Below are 13337 nucleotides of genomic sequence, written 5' to 3'. Positions count from 1 at the left end.
CAACTGGTTCTTCTGTGAAATTACGTGGAGAACCTTTTTTGTTTCTCTAGTTAACAGCTTTATTTTTCTGAGTAGGATTCATCCTCTAGAGACCACAAATGCTGTTTTTTTGTGCCACTCCATAACAATAATGACAAACCACCATTGCCATTCATGGAACCATGCCACTAGCATGGTTTAAAATACAACACATGGCATAAAGGCCTGTTGATAAAACAGGTTTCATGTGACAGTTGTAAAAGACAAAAGAAAAAAAATGTCCAACATCTTTATTCTCTTGATTAAAGACAAAGAGGAAACCATTAGTTGAGGAAGAACAGCTTACATCAGTGACAGGCAGCAACAGGATTTATGGGAAATGTGGTCTTAATTTGGAGAAACATTTGGCTCCCACTAATCTCCATCACGCTCTCATTTGTTTATAATAGATCTGATGAGATACAGAAATCAGTTTGATAATGGCACAACGAGGTTTTAAAGAAGACTGTCCACATCTTCAAACTTGTACTGAAGATATCGACTCTTAGCTCATCAAAATGTGCAACAGCTCAAAGCGATGATGAACTAAAAGTGAACATCTTCTGTCAGCCAACACCAAAAAAGGTTTCGACTTCCTGCCACAAAGTTTTGGGAAAGAAAAGTGGATTTCTAGGAAGGCAAAGGGGGGGTCACGAATCTGAGTCATCTGTCCTGACCAGTGACCTTCCTCTACTGAATGTGACTGACGTGATGACGTGCTGCAATGCGTTTACGGGAAAACAGCCGCTGGGGACGCCGCTCGGTTTCCAAAATCGTTTTCAGTGGCGTCACTTTGGAACGAAGCTTGGAGGAGACGGGGAGTATGTTTGTGTGTGTGTCTGTATACGTGTGTGTGGGCGTTGAAGGGTTTGCGGTTTCGGTTTGATAGAAACTAATCACAACATTAGAGGGGAAAATGACAAGATCTCCTGAGAGACAAATGATTAATCAGTAAATAGAGACATGAAAGAAGATTAATGTTAATTTTCTGGCTTTTGTATGTGCATCACTGTTAGTGTGTGTGTTTGGAAGTAAATATCACAGTACGTGTTTATATTTGTAGTCATACAGTAAGCTCATGCGTGTTTCCAAGTGTCTCTACGTGTGTTTATGCATTTCTTACTAAGTGTGCATGTTTGTTTGTGTGAGTGAGAATGTGTGTGGGCGTGGGTGTGTGTGTCTGCATAAATCATGAGTATTTTCACTGAAACAATGCCAGCAGTTCTGTTGCTGTTTACTGTCGACTCTTCGTCTCTCCTTTGCAGTCTGACAGTCTGAAGCTGCGTGACGATCAGAGAAGATCACAGAAATCTGGACACCAAGTGTCTGGAAAGTTTCCGCCTGCTGGTAATGTTGGATGAAAGGTGAGGGGTCATGAAAATTCTCAGGATTCATTCTCATTCATGGTCACATGCCATTAGTTTCATTACAGTGTGTCAGTCATTTGTGCATAGCCCATCCAAAGTGCTTCACAAACCATCCAACTGTTTATCACTACTGATCACCATGAGATTGGCGTATTATGAAGCAACTTCAGCTCAGCCAATAATTCTGTTTGGGAATTTAGGCTTTTAAGGCTTTCTTTACCTAAAACAGCTCAACAAAACCTAAAATCCCAAGCAGAAATATTGGATATGACAGTGGTATATAGCAACTTTCTTTGTCAGCCGAGGTTTTCTTCACCAAATTTTAACAAACTAACTTATTTTCAAAAACATGTTTAAACTGTAATTCTTCTAACAGTTTAATATTATTTGGCAAATTTTCCCTGTTTTGCTAAATTACAGATGATAACTAAAATCCAAAACTCCAAATTCAAAAGTATTACTTTACAAGTTAACAATAAAAAGCATACCAAAACTGAGAATAAAGTCCACAGTTAATTTCACGTTTTTACAGTTACTTTATGATAACCTTACTACTATTTCTGTACCAACTGGATTTCAGAATATTGAATTCTAGATTTTTCCATATTTAATACAAATTCTAATATATTTACTGAATTTCTGTTATTCTTTACATAATAATCTGAAAGCTCCCACTATATGCCTGCATTTTAAAGAGGTGTACTATTTTATAAGTGTTTTTTATGTTGTTTTTTTTTAACATTATTTTTAATTAAATTTCAATAAATAAATTTGTAAAATAATAGAACACATTCATATGCCGTTTTTGAGGTACATACAGTAGCTAACTGTGATTTAACTGTTTTTTATTGTACCATTGTTTGAAGATAACTTTTCTGGTAGCAAGGGTTTTCCAGGTTTATTTTAACAATTTTTGTTCAGTTTTTTGTGCAGTGAAGGTGCAGAGAGCTTTTGCCAGTGACATGCAGCAACTCTAGTTTGCCCACTGTAGCGGCTTCTTTCAGTGGGATTTCAAAAATGTAACTCAATTGGTTTGCACATATTTTGAATACTACCTTTGCGAGATTGAAAACTCTTGCTCAGCATACCTCGATAACCCATTAATCTCGCTTCATAGTGCAACCCCTTAGCTCTTTATCCAGTGACTGAAAATACTACCATAGAAACAACCAAAAGATATATGTGATTAATGCAGAATCCATGAGAAAACTGTACTATTTCAAGGAGGAACTTAAGGATTGAAAATGTGGCCTTAACAAAAGAATTAAGCTTTTACAATAACCAAAGTTGAGTGATGGCTGAGTGGAAACCACACTGGCTAAAATCTTCCAATTAGCTGAGTCCAGGATTTGACTCCTGGCCTGATGGACCTTTGCTGCATGTCATTCCTACACCAGGCGACTAACATTCTTGCTCCTTAAGAGAGACTGAGTAAAAATCATCTTCACAATAGTGTGAGTAGAACAAGTGCAAAATGGTTGGCGTTGGGAGTAGGGACTATGTGGTTGAGTCTGCAGGTTGATCAACATATCTGTCCTGCTGAATGACACTGTTGTATAGTATTATGCAAATGTACCAACATATACTCTAAGAATCATATATATGTATAGTGTAAATATAAACTACACATAATAATTTTCAACTACCCAAAGACTGATACAGGAACATCACAACCTGATGATCAACTGCAATAAAACCACAAACAGGCAAAGTGAAGAACACTGATCGTCTTGTTAAAATGCAATGTTCTGCTGGGAAACCAGTTACCTTGACACATACCACCAACTTCAATGTTGGTTTAGACCAAACAAACCCACCGATGGCCTCAGCACTCTGCCAAAACTGTTCAAGAATAGCTTGCCCAGCATGGGGAACACTTCACCTCCAAATTTCTCAGATCTTAATCTGATGGAGCAGCTGTTGGATGAACCACAACTAGCTCGATCCACTAAGTCTCCAACACAGGACCTGAAGGATCAGCTGCCAACATCCTAGTTTCAGACACCACTGAGCATCCCAAAAGGTTCTGAGTCCACCAGATCAGAGCTGTTTTAGTTGCACTACACAACTAAAACAGCTGATTAGTGTACATCAGTTTAAACACATATGATTTGATGTGATTGAAGGTTTTATTTAGTTCATTTCCACAATAGCAGAAATTTTCCATTACTGCTACATGAATTTAATTTTCCTTTGGGGGTAAAATTACCCATTTTGCAGTGGTGGCACTGTAATTCTGAGTTGTCTACTCTCAGTTCAAAGTCTCAAACCCATTTCTCGCTAAACACCAGCGTATTTCTTGGCAAGTTTTCATTTCAGTAAAACCCTCTAACACCTCTTCTCCCACCTGTGTACTGTGGGTGCTGGCCACATATTTACCATGCAAACTGGTGAACGGGATCTCAACTTCAGGAAGCTATCACTGTGTCAGAGCTCCGTTTGTGTCTCTTGATAAAGCAGAATGGTTCGAACATTTACCATAATCCGGTTTCCCACTGGCCGAGTTTAGGAAAAGATAGATTATTGCAGCATTATCTTCATACGGCAAAAAGTAGCGTAGCTTTTGTGTTAACTGACCTCTCGTACTCTTTGATAGTGACTTGAGAAAGTCTGTACGTACAGACAACATAAATGTGAAACCACGGAAAAATGACTGAGTGATGACAGTAGCACATATATGCAGAAAACAAGAGCTCTAAAGTTCACCAGTAATGTCTTCTGTTAACCAGCAGCTTGTGTATGGAGTCCGGTTTCCTTTAACTTTAAATCGTGGGCGTCCCTTTTCTTCACAACTGTGGGTATCTCACATTGGCAAGGAGCTGTTCTTGTGAAAGACCGAGCTGCAACAGATGAGATAAAATTTGAAACTTTATCGAGCCCTCTGTGGAAATCGGCTCGCTGATAAACAGCTCAGGCAACTCGTTTCGATACGTGTCTCTGGGCCTCGTGGGATATCCCCCCTCCTCCGGAGCTGGTAGGTGATGTCCTCCCCCGGTCAGAAAAGTGCTGTGAAACCCCGGCGTCATCATGCTGAGGTAGTGGAACTCGCAGTGTCAACGGGTGACTTGAGAAGTTTCCCTGATAGTAATAATAAGATCGAACAAACAGGAAAGAGCGATGCAGTGCGCAAAAGTGAAAGATGCTGAGTCAAAGGATGGGGGCGCAGCGAGTGTTTTGAGTTGGGTGATGAGGTAATGGGTTGATACTGCTTTCTCATACAGTGACTTCTTACTCTCTGTGGGATCATTAATAATATGGAGGTGGAATTTGTTTTATCACGTCTTTTGTGCCAAATGTCAGTACGCACAGATTAGCATCAGAAAGAATGAGTTTGAATTGAAAAACTGATCTTGTCAAAACCTGTTGCATGTGTGAGACTTAAACTATTTAATGGCCTTTTAAAAAAAAATTCATGCTACAGCAGTAAATTTAGTACAATAGCTTTTTCAGAATGTATTCTTTGAGATTCACATTCCTTGGCATCATAAGTATTTTGCTGTATTGTTCATTGGTGCACTGCTGATTAATTTTCGACTCATTTTACTCAAAATTGGATTCATCTCTGTTCTTGAGTGAGGAAACAAACTAGCCTTGAGTCTCTGAGTAGGTGTTTTCTGATGTCAGCAGCCGATGTGCTGTCTGCAACCACTGTCTGCTACTGACTGGAGAACCTACTGTGATGTCTAGTTAGCAAACGTCGATAACAAGCATCTTTTTTTTCCAGCCCACATTAGCTGTTCACCAATAGTGCTTAAAGCCATCTATTTCTTCACAACATCGTGGAGGACTCAGTCAGTGCTCCTCTTGGAAGGTAGAAACTTGTTATCCTACCTGGCTAGACTTAGATTCCCACTAAACACAGCTTTTTATAAGTCATTTGAACCCCTGCTGCACTTTTTGCTCTCCTGCACAGTCATTTCATTCATCCAGCATTATTGAAAAGCTGTCTCTCCATCATGAAAGGTTAGCAAGCATGGCAGTGGCACAATCACTGCAAACAAGAATAAATTACGGAATAAAGAAACAATATGTTTTTGGTATTTACAAGTACAGAGGTTCCATATGTTTTTTTATTTGCTTTTTAAATATGCCATCATTGGTGAAATGAACTGTCAACGCCATGCCCAAGCATTTCCACATAGGAACTGCAGAGTGCTGATGACAGTCTCCTGGGTTTCATACACATACAGCAAACCTGATGAACTGACTGTGTAGGTTTATGGGATGTTTTGCACTATAGTATTATCGTAAAATATACATGAGATTTGTGAGTCTCAAACTCTGCATATCCAGGTATTTTTTCCTCCTGTGACCACTCTAGCTACCATGAATCATCAGGCAATCATTCTTCATTTAAATCACCTCTTAAGATGATATAGAAAGTTTGTTAGGGTTGTAATCTATATTGCACAGTTGAAGTTTTGTGTGCGTTTATTTTGAAAAATCTCAGTATTTATTTTCTTCACTGAAATAAATGGTACAAATTTAAACTTTTGATCCTCAATTTTTTTTTTTAAATTTTGTTTATTTATTTTGACATTCTAGGTAATATTTTTGATCTAACAGCTGAAGCTTGTGATCTGGTGTCTGTCTCAGTTGGTGTATCGGCTAAATATCCACATTTTACTGAAACTGTTGCGTTGAAGACCTAAAATGAGCCATGTTGTCTCCCTGTCTCCTGCATGGCAGGATAAAAGACAGACCACAGTTACTGCAGCCCAAAGGGCACTGAGAGCCGTGTTCCCATTTCCTGCTTCAGTCTTAAAGTTTGCCGTTGCACGGAAATTGACATAAAGATTCACGACTTTCCACCAAAGAGTCTGGTTTACTGCAGGCCCAGTGATAAAATCTGGAATATGTGAACAGTTTAGAGTTGAAAACATTATCTTATTAAAAAACGTGTTTTAGCTTGAGATGATTTTTCTGATGTTTGTATCATTTCTCTTTCTTTTTTAAATTTGATGTAGTTGCATGTGATCACTTGTGGCTTTTATTTGATGAGTTTCATCTCCTGAACTATGCCTGTGATAGGAGTACAGTACACACACACACACACACACACACACACACACACACACACACACACACACACACACACAGGTGTTCCTACTCATTCTCGATGATTAAATCTCTTCCCAGGTTGAAGCTGGACAGAGCTATGACGATGTGTCACAGCCCTGAACATACAAATGAGAGTGATGAAGATGTAAATTGTCCTTCAGCTTCACAGGTGCAAAAGGAGCTCAAGGGAGATGCTAATTAAGCACAGTCTGTACACACAACAGAGAAGTGGTTTATCAGACAAATTAAATAAAAACATGGTCTGGAAGGCCTCTATTCAAAATCCTAAATTCTTTTTTCGCAGTTTAGGACTGCAATCATCTTTTCAAATATTTAGTAATGGACTTTTGCAAGTGTTGCTATTTGAATTAAATTTCATTTTAAACCGAGCCTCCGGTTTAGTTTATTTTCCTCTGCCTCTGCAAGACATCCCTAAATTCAATTTAATTTCACTTCAGATGTATTTATGTTGTGCCAATTCACAACACACAGAGCCCTTCACACAGTGAAGCCAAGAGCTTACAATTTTAGGTAAGATTATATAATGTTATTCTATTATAATAATTAAGATTATTATATTATGTCATATTATATTAGAGGAATCCAACAGATCCAATGATTCCAAGAAAGTGCATGGGTCATTTATCTAAGATGACCATGAAAGTAAAACTGGTTAAAAGAATAACACACAGAGCCACAAGGTTTAGATTAGAGCAGTGAACATTTATATCATAATTTACACTTTTTGACATTTTTGCACATAAATAACTATGTAAACCAGAATGTAAACAGAGACAGTTCATTGGGGGATTCTCCTCTGGAGTTTAAAGCTCTGAACAGATAAAAGATGCTTTGGTCAAACATTAGTTAAAGAGAAAGATGATGAAACAGAGGAGAGTGCAGCTACAGAGTTCGGGTTGTTGATGTACAACTGCTACAGAAAATCACAGTTGCTGTATTAACATTAAGTTGGCTCTTAATGCTGTTATGACCAGTTTCAGAGATATTGTACACAGTGTAAATAGTGCAAGCATCGGCACTGAAGATATAAAGTAGGAGGAGGGGGGGCCAGTGCATAAAAGAAGGCCGAGGTGCTTTGGTGTATGCCAGTTCATTGACAAGATGGTGGACGGGTATGCTTGAAAAAGGGGGCCATTGTTTCTCAACCAAAATATTAACAAATAACAATAATAACAACAAAACAAAAAATAAAACATATACAAATGAGAGACCACTGCTAAAGAGCAAACACTTCATCATATACACAAAGTACATCTTCCCTTCTTCAGCATTTTGATTCCTCAAGTCCTTCTTCCCTTGTTTTGATTTTTCTTTTTCGTGTTTTTTGGTGTGCATTTAAAATTAAAGCCAAGTGAACTTTGGTTTCTAGCGTCAAGTGTGACTTCCTAAATCTAAGGATGTTCACATCCCTGATGACAGTGTTGTAAAAAAAAATTAAAACAAGAGGAGGGATGAGGCTCACCGGCCTCCCGAGTCCATTATGTGCTACATGTTGAGTGGGCTGTGCCACTCTTTTGGACCACATGAAGAGCTGCACTCCAGTTCAGTTTGGTTTCTTCTTCTTCAAGTAGCAAAAAAAAGCAAATAAATAGAAAACTCCCACCTTCAGCTGTCCCTTTAAACGCACACATACAGACACGCATTCATTTTTATAACATCCACACTGAGGTAACCGTTGTGAATAATATACAAAAAAAATGTCCTTTTTCATTTCATTTAAATTAAGTAGGCATCAGAAAAGGACACAGACACGCTTTAGGGAACTACTGAGCAGGGTTGCAATAAAGCTCTTCTTTCAAAATCAATAAATCTATGTGCCGTTCTTTGGCAAGTTTTTCAACCCTTTCAACCTGCTGTAATGGTTTCTAAATTTAAATAGGTAAAACCCTGAAAGGTGGACACCCCTGGTTCTATAAATCAGAGGTCACAGGACAGATATAGGCATAGAGAGAGTGACTATCTACAGAGAAATGGCCACAGAGAAACACAAAATAACATCAACAGAAAAATAGACTTTTACATTGATTTCACCCCATCAGTGTAACCATCCCTTCCACTTATTGCTTTTGAAGACAACAAATAAAAAGTATAATAAATTAGGTTATACAACAACTAATTGATCAAAAAAAAAGCAAAGACATTTGAAAACAAAGTCAAAATAATACAACAACAATAATGATAATAGCATTATATTAATTACATTAAAGGTAAATCCTGGGTAGATGATTGTCTCTAAGTATAATAAACCACTAAGTAGTCATGGGACAGTGTCTCTTGTAGCCCTGAGTACGTGAGTCCCTGATAGGTTAAAACCTGGTGTGGTCACTCCTGATAACAACCAGGTGTTTATTTACATTTGTTGCTCCTGGCAACCCAGTCCACCATGCAGTCTTGACCCACTGTCTTTTGGGTATAAATGGTCGTTTAAGAGTGATCCTCTGACTCCTGCTTAACGGTGATGTTGGCAGGAAGTGGTGGGATGGGGCTGCTGCGCCGCACCTTGATAACCGACGTCTCATTCGGGGACTCATACGCGCCATAACCTGCAGACAGAAGCTCGGCGGTGCTGCCCTTGTGGTGGGAACGGAAGTGAGAGGACTTGAGGTCAGTCTCCCTCCACAGCATCCCCAAGACCTGCTTCTCCAACATGGCTTCCATTTCCACTCCTCCCTGCAGCTGCTCCAGCCGCTCAGCATGCTCGCTAACGTCGAAGCGCTCAATCTCCTCGTTGGCGCGGTGCACTTCTTCCAAGGCGGCCTGGCTAGAGACAGAGGGACTGCCAGAGTTGGGGTGTGCTGCCAGGCAGTAACCCTTCAGGTGAAGTCGCAGGCTACACAGGTGGATGTAGTGGCGATGGCAGTGGAGGCATTTATGTGGACGCTCACGGGAGTGCAGGCGCTTGTGCAGCTTGAGGTGGACAAATTGGGTGAACTTAGCTGGACAGAGTTTGCAGTGGTAGGGCTTCTCCCCTGAGTGGAGGCGCAGGTGAGTTTTCAGGTTGCTGGTGCTGCTGAAACGCTTATGACAAACCTGGAAGAGGATCAAAGAAATGATGTCAGCAGCTCGTAGCAACCCACTCTCATATTTGGTTAATGATGTCTAGGGAATCACTTCAGTGAAAATACATCTTCGTTAACATTAGTTCTCACCTGACACTCATGTGGCTTCTCCCCTGTGTGAACCAAGTAGTGTTTCTGCAGGTGAGCCAGTTGAGTAAAGCCTTTGTTACAGGTTTGACATTTAAAAGGTCTCTCTCCACTGTGGACGCGAAGATGAACCTGCATGATCAGAGGGGAAAAGAAAAGATCTGCTTAGCATATTCAGACTTTAAACTTGTTTATCTTGATATGACAGCATCTTGCTCCTTTAAATGCTGTAAACCTGCTCTGCAGACTAATGATTACAGTGCAATTCTCCAAGTCCACAGGAATGATAATAAGGTAATAAATCAGACAAGTAGACATGATAATCAAAGTCATACGTGGAACTACTTGGTGGTGCCTCAAGCCTCACCTTCAGGTTTGACAGCTGGCCGAAAGTCTTGCTGCACACATTACACTCATATTTGATTTTGCCATTCTGCTTCTTCAGAGGGTAAGGCAGCGCCTTGTAACCAGCTGAGCCTGCACCACGCTTAACCTTGGTCAGATTGATTGCCTCTTCATCAGGGTGATGTTCGCTGGTGTTGCCCAGCAGGGCTGAGGTAGGCTTCGTGGGCAACTGCTCGCTTGGGGGTGCTGTGCCTGCAGTTGGGGAGCCACTGGAGGGGGCATGGGCTGGTCCATGTGGGTGAGGGTGCCCATGATAAGGGTTGTGAGGCCCTGCTTTGTCTCTCAGAGAAGTAGCGGCTGAGAAGGCACTGGTGGGCCCAGGAAGGAGGAAGTCTCTGTGGGTTGAGATGGAGGAGGAGTGTACAGGGTCAGGCATCAAGAAGCGCCTCCCTGCTGTGTCAGAAGGCAGGAGGGGAACATGAGGAGGCAGGAGGCTGCTGTAGAGCGGGTACATCCTAGGAAAGATGCTTCCTACTGCAGGGACGCCACCACTAGGCAGAGGATAGTGATGGGGAAGGAGGTAACGTGAGTAGGGGGCCCCTGGAGGGTAGAAGGGTGAAGCGAGGGGGGCAGATGGTGGCGAGTAGCTAGGGTAGGAACCCAGTCCGGTCGAGTAGAAAGAAGCAGGGGACGGTGCTGGTCCAGAGGGGCTACCATGAGGGCTGATGTCTGGGCTGCTCCTTGCAGATGGGCTAGGTGTGGCTGAAGACTGGTTGCCAGGGGAATGAGTTGAAGGGTAACCAAGTGGACCAGGTTTGTGGCTCAGGAAGTCTTCAGAGATGTGAGGGTGAGGCCTGAGAGCTGGGTAGAGGGCACGGGGATACAGGGGACGCTCAGGGCTGTCAGCACAACGTGGACGGGTGGGAAGCGGCCTGCTGGGCTCCCTCTTGGTGGATGAGGAGGATGAGGTGCTGTTGGTGCCCTGCAGAATGGAAAGGACGCTGTGTTCCCTCTTGGGCTGGGTAGGGGTCACCGCGACAAGGGACGGGCTGGATGCTTGGACCGAGCGCTCCTCGCTGCTCACCTGCTGCTGCTTTACCTCCAAAAGTGATTGCTCTGAAGAGATAAAGAAAAAGGAAAGAGGTCAGAGAGAGTTCACCAAATCAAAATCGCCACTTTTTGGTTCCCATAAGGGAATTTTGGCATTTAAAGCAGCCATCACATTTTCTGTTTAACAAAACCACTGCAACGCAGTTGTCTTGAGTGGGAATGTGTGTGAGTTTGTGTGTCACATTGTTAAGGAGCACCATAAGTAACTCAGTGGGCCAATTAGGGTGACAGGTTTGATGAACGAGCGTGAGGGGCGAGGGTTGGGGCAAAAGACAGGAAGTGAGGCGTGACAGCTGCCTTTGGGCACTATGTGTGTGCTGTCTGTCTATAAAATCAAGATAAAATCAAACTGGTGGCAGGCAGACAGACAGGGCTGATTGAAGGTTTCCTACTAAAGATATCCTCAGAAAAAGCTTGGCCTCCACCTGCCCTCCACAAATGCACACAAACACGCCCATGCCACGTGACAAGGTAGACACACACAGAGGCGCCTGCAGACAAAGGCCTCTGTCTGACTTGTTGACTCTTCCACTTTTGGACAACACACACACACACACACACACACACACTCCCCATCAAGCTCCTACTCTCCCGATTTCCCTGGCCATTTGCTATTGTTTCCGGGTCGAAGGTTAAATCAGAGCGCTTCCTCCTCGGTCACTCACACCTACTGTCTCCTCTGCATGATGAAAGAGTGGATTAGGAAGAGAACTCACTGAAACACACTCTAAAAGCCCCAGGATGTCAGTTAGCAGCACATCTCAGCTGTTAAATTGGCACAGACGGGCCCTTAAAATGCTGCCGTCTATTATCCATAAGCTCATTTACAGCCCAGTCAACTTTTTACCATGAGGTCGCCCAGAGGGGAGAGTGTGTGTGTGTGTGTGTGTGTGTGTGTGTGTGTGTGTGTGTGTGTGTGTGTGTGTGTGTGTGTGTATGTGAGACGGCGGTTGTCAAAGTTAATCCTGAGTGCCAGCACTGGTGAAATTTGCTAGTCTCCCCCTGATTCACCCCCTCACTCACACACACAGTGACCCTGCTGTCAGTAGTATAGTGGCAGTGAGTAAACACTGAGGTTATCAGCTAGCCTTCCTCCTCCTCTTCTTCCTCCTCCCTCCATCCCTCTTTCAGAAAACAAACAGGGCGACCATCTTGGAGATATCAATCTGTCAACACGGCCCTTCTGCCAGGAAGTTCAAGTAGTCAACAGAGGGGGTAGGAGGTGCAACTCTACCTCCCCCGCTCCCTCCTCCGCCTTCTGGTCTTTTCAAGTGGCAAATATATCAGGGTGATTGGCCAACACACACACACACACACACACATGCCCAATATGTGTGAGTTTGCATATGTTTGAGATGAAAAGGGTGCGTGTAAATGTGCTGGCATGTCACACTTATGAGTGTGTGCGTGCGTGCACATGTGTGGGAAGAGAGAGCGTTTTTGTCGGCAGAGTGTCTTTGAACGCAACACATACACACATGGATGACAGGTGCTCTCGAGTCCTAACACTTGAAGAATGCAAAATGACGGTGACAGTGACAAAAAAGAGCGAGAGTAGAAGGAGAGGAGAAAGTGAGGGAGTGAGACAGCGGCGCACGCTCAGTCATTTTGCTCACACACACACACACACACACATACACACACATTTTTGACACACACTTGTCTGCTTTTGCTATGACTGTGCTGGAAAGAGCTAAAACCAGAGAGAAAAACATGACACAGGCAACAGTTGCTGTCACGCTCCTCGGGAATTAAATGGGCTACAGGATGTCACCTGGTTTGGACCATTATCTCTGGCACCCCCTTTAGGACTCCAGCATAATTTTACAAAAAACACAAAACAATAGTAGGATGTATGGTCTCCCAAGTTTGATCAGGATGTAATGAGCGATATATGAGATTCTGCTTGACTAAAGATCCGGGATGTACTTCGGATTAAGAGAATATATATATATATATATATATATATATATATATATATATATATATATATATATATATATATATATATATATATATATATATATATATATATATATAGCCATTTCTGTCAAAGTGAAGCAGTTTTGAAGCCCAATTGTCCTGCAAAGACAGCCGAGTTGTTGATATCTGTCTAGCTACTATCATCAGAACTGACAAAACGTCTCGAGACAGTTACATTGTTTTCTATTTCATGAATATTTTATTAACTTTGACCTGAATGTCTCCACTTCTTCTTCAAACAGCAAAAACTTCAAAACATGAAACATCACCTAAATTGAGAATCAAA

At 41.9% G+C, this 13337-nt stretch overlaps 1 protein-coding gene across 2 annotated transcripts in view; it reads right to left on the bottom strand.

The window, feature by feature from the left end:
- Window positions 1-7148: 7148 nt before the first annotated feature.
- prdm1a (PR domain containing 1a, with ZNF domain) overlaps window positions 7149-13337 on the bottom strand; it is a 25814-nt gene continuing 19625 nt past the window's right edge. For both annotated transcript variants that reach the window (XM_035948815.2, XM_023271696.3), the window contains 3 exons: window positions 9981-11074; window positions 9617-9745; window positions 7149-9497 (listed from right to left, as the gene is read on the bottom strand). In XM_035948815.2, coding sequence (XP_035804708.1) covers window positions 8892-9497; window positions 9617-9745; window positions 9981-11074 — 1829 coding nt within the window. In that variant the 3' untranslated portion in view covers window positions 7149-8891. The remainder of the gene's footprint in view (window positions 9498-9616; window positions 9746-9980; window positions 11075-13337) is intronic.

The sequence above is a fragment of the Amphiprion ocellaris genome, chromosome 9 (assembly GCF_022539595.1).
Source record: "Amphiprion ocellaris isolate individual 3 ecotype Okinawa chromosome 9, ASM2253959v1, whole genome shotgun sequence".
Lineage (NCBI taxonomy): Eukaryota > Metazoa > Chordata > Actinopteri > Pomacentridae > Amphiprion > Amphiprion ocellaris.
The sequence above is the reverse complement of the archived record's forward strand: the minus strand, read 5'-3'. Positions and strand labels throughout refer to the sequence as shown.